General features: G+C 40.8%; 1 protein-coding gene across 1 annotated transcript; it reads right to left on the reverse strand.

Annotated features, from left to right (window-relative positions):
• Nucleotides 1–579: 579 nt before the first annotated feature.
• On the reverse strand, nucleotides 580–5,053 carry LOC132662300 (olfactory receptor 8B3-like). Its single transcript, XM_060607780.3, has 2 exons — nucleotides 5,045–5,053; nucleotides 580–1,518 (listed from the first exon to the last, which is right to left on the reverse strand). Exons 1-2 carry the CDS (start codon nucleotides 5,051–5,053, stop codon nucleotides 580–582), a joined length of 948 nt encoding a protein of 315 aa, XP_060463763.3.
• Nucleotides 5,054–5,554: the final 501 nt, after the last annotated feature.

The following is a 5,554-nucleotide window of genomic DNA, read 5'->3' on the forward strand; positions in this document are numbered from 1 at the left end:
AGCATCAGGAGTAAATCTCCATTTACCACAGTCCTTTGAGACCAGAGACCAGAGGCAAAAGAACATCTTCCTATTTTTATCTTCATTTGGGAAATGAAGGAATCTCCCCGAACAAAATGCCCTACAGCACTCAAATAGACCACTCTCATGGCCACCATAATCTTTCCATACAGGTTTATTGCACAAATGAATACAAGGCCAAATCCAAAGTCCACCAAAGTCCACATATCCAAGACAAAGCTTCACAGGAATTCCAGACATGCCTCAGTCAAAAATCCCAAATGTTACCATTTTTGGATTTACCATCATTCAACCTTTTATACTTAAAACTTTATAACTCCTAAAAATAAGCTGGAGAATGGCAAATGAACTGTTTTTTTACTTCCTATGAAAAGATAAAGGACTGATCCTCCTCCTCCTTGTATTGTCTTTGTGAAATAACTTATAAATAATTAGCTTAATTTACCCTATATTTGAATCATTTGCATTTCTGCTTTGATTTCTTACTGTTCTCTCCATAGCTTCATACACTGTCTGCCTTTACTAGGAGTTGGCATCTGTAACTAACACCGTTTCTACTCAAGAGAACACCCTTTCCTTAAAAGTCTTACTCAGTGCAATTTTGACATCTTTGTTCCTCAGACTATAGATAAAAGGATTCAACATTGGCCCCACAATGGTATAAAAAACTGTGGATACCTTATCTTGATCCAAATACCCAGTAGAAAAAGGTCTTAGATACATGAATGCCGATGCTCCAAAGAAGAGAGAAACAGTAACTATGTGGGAGGTGCAGGTACTGAAGGCTTTGGACCTGCCCCCTGTAGAATGGATACGGAGGATGTTGGAGACGATCAAGGTGTAAGAAATGGTGATGGTGAGACTGGGCATTATTACATTGATTCCCACCACAATGAAAACCACCAGCTCGTTGACGTAGGTGCTTGTGCAGGAGAGCTGAAGGAGAGGAGGTATGTCACACATGTAATGATGAATGATGTTGCCATCACAGAACGTGAGCCTCAGCATGCACCCGGTGTGGGCCATGGCACCCACAAACCCCATTGCATATGTTCCTGCCATCAGCATGAGGCAGACCCGGTGGGACATGATGGCCTTGTAAAGCAGGGGCTTACAGATGGCCACATACCGGTCATAGGCCATCGATGTCAAAATATAGCACTCATCAATGACAAAGAAGGAGAAGAAACAGAGCTGAGCCACGCACTCCTCGTAAGAGATGGTGTTTTGCTTTACAAAACCTATCAGCATTCTAGGCATTATGACAGACGAGTAGCAGAGATCAATGAAGGAAAGGTTGAAGAGAAAGTAGTACATGGGAGTGTGCAGGTGAGGCTTCAGACCAATCAGAATAATCAAGCCCATGTTCCCCATCACGGTGACCACGTAGATTCCTAAGAAAATGAAGAAGAGAGGCAGCTGGAGTTCTGGCTGTTGTGTTAAACCCAGCAGGATAAACTGGGTCACTGAAGAGTCATTGCCTGCTGCCATTGTTCCCTAGGGCGTATCTGTGAGAACAGGACAGAGGGTGACATTAAAATGAGCCCCCAGCTCTCTTCCCCCAATCCCTCCGTAATGAGACAGAGTCCCAGAATGAGAAGGAACTCACACCCACCCTCCTGTGTGCCACTGCTGTCTCCATTGGATAAAGGCTGAGATTGTTTAAGGATGTCTATCAAAAACACCAGCAGGCAAGTGCTGTAGGGGTAAGACTGAGTACCCCTGTGAGGAATCAGGACTCCATCATCTCTGCTCTACTTCAGCTTTCAGTCCCTCAGCGCCCCCTAATGCTCAATGGCTGTCTTAGCAGACAGGAGATCATGGCATTTCAGATCTTCAGCCTCATAGCTGAGGTTTGGAAAAATAAGGGGATACATAAAATTCATCACTCACCCTTCTGCATTGGGATTTCACTGTTGGGCTGTGCTAACCCTTCTCCCTTATTTTCAAGGGGGCACAAGTGGCTCTGATGAATTTTCCAGGCAAGTAGCCCAAAACGGAGATTCTTCTTTGTTACTGGGTTTGTTCTGAGCGAATTTTGTATGAAAGGAACGAGAGCAGAGACTTCTGAGAAGCCGTGAGTTATAGATCATGATATCTAATGGTGGCTTTGCCCAGAGTATTTTTCTCCAGGCTAGCGGGTAGTAAATAGTATCTACTCATGCCCAAAGAGCCCCCTGCTAATATGACCTCAAGGGTTTTCATGAGTTAGGAAATCCTAGAGACCTGATTAAATATTGGAAGACATTTCTCCCAGTGTTTTCCCCAGAGATCAGGCTTTGTAGCAAAATTACCTACTCTGCATTTGTAGCCTAGTTCATTATAATAACACTACATTATTGGAATTTACCCTTTAACATACATTTTGGTCTGTTGCCAAATAGGGCATATCCCCAAGCAGAAAAGCAGATGATCTTTCTTGCATCCACAGCACCTCTTGCTACATGAAATACTATACATTATTTGTTGGTTTGTTGTGTCTTTTCACAATCCATACACACATACCTTCATACACTCACATCCATGTTAATTTAAGTTTCAAAGGGGGCAGGATTTTGTCTGTTTTCTTCAGTACTCTTTCCGTAGCAACTTAAAGTATTACCAAGTATATATAGTACTGAATAAATATTTGTTTAATTAAATGAATGAATGAGAATCCCTTTTTTCCATCCTTCCTGGATACTAACTACAACAGAATTCTTGTCCCACAGGCAAAGGCTTACGTGGTGTCAACTCTTTTCTTTGCACACCTGAGTGCAGAACGGGAAAAACACTAGTATGGTAAGTGAAGGCCACTGCGGAACTCTTAGTGGTCATGTAGGAGCACTTCAGATCAAAAGTATTGAACTCAAAGAAAGAATATAATCTTCCTCCTCTCTGAATGTCACATAGAGGACTTCCACAGGCTCTCAGAGAGGTCCCGATGTCTCTCCCCAGGGACTACAGCATACACTCAGATCAAAAGACAGATTTGGATTAGTATACGAAGCTCTAAAATGCCAAAATCCAGGTCAGCTCATGATGGGAGGGCACTAGGATTTTTATTTCTTTTTTGGCACAGGATTGAAATAATCAAAATGCAGACCCGAGAAGATTAACACAGTGTGCACCAGCAAGATGGACTGGTATAAGAAACACAAGAGGCAGGGTCAGCTTTGGGGGGCAATCACAATAACCAGTGAATGATTTTTAAGTGCCCTGAATTAATAGTGCTACTGTGAGTAATTCCAAGAAACAAACATACTCTTAGATTTGTTGCAAAGGAAGATCCATTAGGGCTTCCTACAAAGAAAGTAGAAATAGACAAAAAAAAAAAAAAAAAAAATCCAAAAGATACTAGCCTAGGTGTTTGGATAAACTATGCTATTATCCTGCAAACAAAAATAACTCAAAAATATTGGAGATATTTATAACAATCATACATTCAGTGTTGAACATGATGAGTGCCAGCTGCTAACAGGACATCCAAGTATAAGTGCATGTTAGGAAAATGCCCAACTAAGGTCAAATAAATGTAAGAAGGAAAAGGAGGAAGGTTGGTACATGAGAAAAAGATTTGGGGATGGTTTCCCTGGAAGCTAAAGCCATGGGATCAGGTAAAACCCAGTGAGAGAAAATAAAGAGAAAAAGATTAGAAGGGCAAGAAGAAAATTTGAGAAATCCTCCAATTGTGGGTTTTCTGCTTAGGATAATTTAAAACCAAACAGTGACTGAAATGAGTCCCAATTATCATTCTCAGACCCCTCAAAATTACTAGGGGACTAAATATTCCTCAGACCAAACGAACAGTGTCCCACTGGACAGACATGCCTTGGACTGCAGCAGTGATGAAGAAAAACTTCTTTTTTTTTTAAGTTGTTTTTTTTTTTTTTTTTTCAACGTTTATTTATTTTTGGGACAGAGAGAGACAGAGCATGAACGGGGGAGGGACAGAGAGAGAGTGAGACACAGAATCGGAAACAGGCTCCAGGCTCTGAGCCATCAGCCCAGAGCCTGATGCGGGGCTCGAACTCACGGACCGTGAGATCGTGACCTGGCTGAAGTCAGATGCTTAACCGACTGCGCCACCCAGGCGCCCCTTAAGTTGTTTTTTAAAGTTTATTTTTTTTTATCTTGAGAGAGAGAGTGCGCAAGCAGGGGAGGGGCAGAGAGAAGGGGAGAAAGAGAGAGAATGTCGAGCAGGATCCGCGCTGCCAGGACTCGAACTCATGAACCATGAGATTATGACTTGAGCGGAAATCAAGAATCAGACGCTTAATTGACTGAGCCACCCAGGCACCTGGTAAAAATGCATTTTCTATGGAAAGTTACAAACTCTTTTTTAACTGATACAATAACCAGAAATGCTCCCTCCAAACTCTATCAAATCACATTAATAAGAAAAATCTTGGGCTAAGGTTCTAAGCTAGAGCTGAAAGTATTTTTTCATGTTTAATACACACCATGTAAATATGGGCAAGTGTGGAGTGATTATAGGAGATTCTGGGCTTAGCCTTATGTCACAAAACTCTCATTTCCTCCCTTCCTTTCTCCCACCTGCATAATGGTCACCTTAGCCTAATTCAGTTATAACAATGCTAAATGGTCATCTTTTCCCTGAAATGTATCATAGCACCTCTTGCCCACGCCTGACTCCTTTTTAAGTAACTCAAGCCTGATATGTTCTAACCTGTCAAAGTCAGGGGTAATTAAACCTTTATGTGATGCTATATTTTCTAAGGATGCAGAAAATGAAACCATGTATCTTAACATGGAGCATGATGTTTCGATATATGTATACATTATAAAATGATAATCACAACCAAGCCATGTGACATATTCATTACCTCATGTAATTACGAATTTTTTGTAGTGAGAACACTTAAGGTCAACTCTCTTAGCAAATTTCAAGTATATAATACAGTATTGTTAACTATAGTTGCAAGGTTGTACATGATCTCCATAACTTATACATCTTGTATAACTGAAACTTTGTCCCCTTTGAAGAGAAGCGCCCCCTTTTGGCCACTCCCCAGCCCCTGACAACCATCATTCTACTCTCTGCTTTCATGAGTTTGACATGTTTAGACTACAGATATACGTGAAATCATGCAATATTTGTCTTTTCATAGCTGCCTTACTTCATGGAGCATAATGTCCTCCAGGTCCATCTATATTGTTTCAAAAGCAGCCATCTGGAAAAACAGTATGGAGGTTTTTCAAAGAGTTAAAATTACAACTACCTTATGACCCAGCAATTGCACTACTAGGTATTTATCCAAAGGAGGCAAAAATGCTGATTCGAAGGGGCACATGCACCCCAATGTTTATAGCAGTGCTATCAACAAAGGCCAAATTATGGAAAGAGCCCTAATGTTCATCAACTGATGAATGGATACAGAATTTCTTTCTTTTTTTTAAGGCTGAATAAATCATAAGCATTTTTTTAAGTTAGCTCATCCTAAGATTAATTCTTCTCTAAAATCTAATCAGTAGAGAAATACATGAAGGCCTGTAGTCAAATAAGATAAATGAATCAGCTGAAGCAATGGGC

This window comes from Panthera onca, chromosome D1 (assembly GCF_046562875.1).
Source record: "Panthera onca isolate mPanOnc1 chromosome D1, mPanOnc1 haplotype 2, whole genome shotgun sequence".
NCBI classification, from domain to species: domain Eukaryota; kingdom Metazoa; phylum Chordata; class Mammalia; order Carnivora; family Felidae; genus Panthera; species Panthera onca.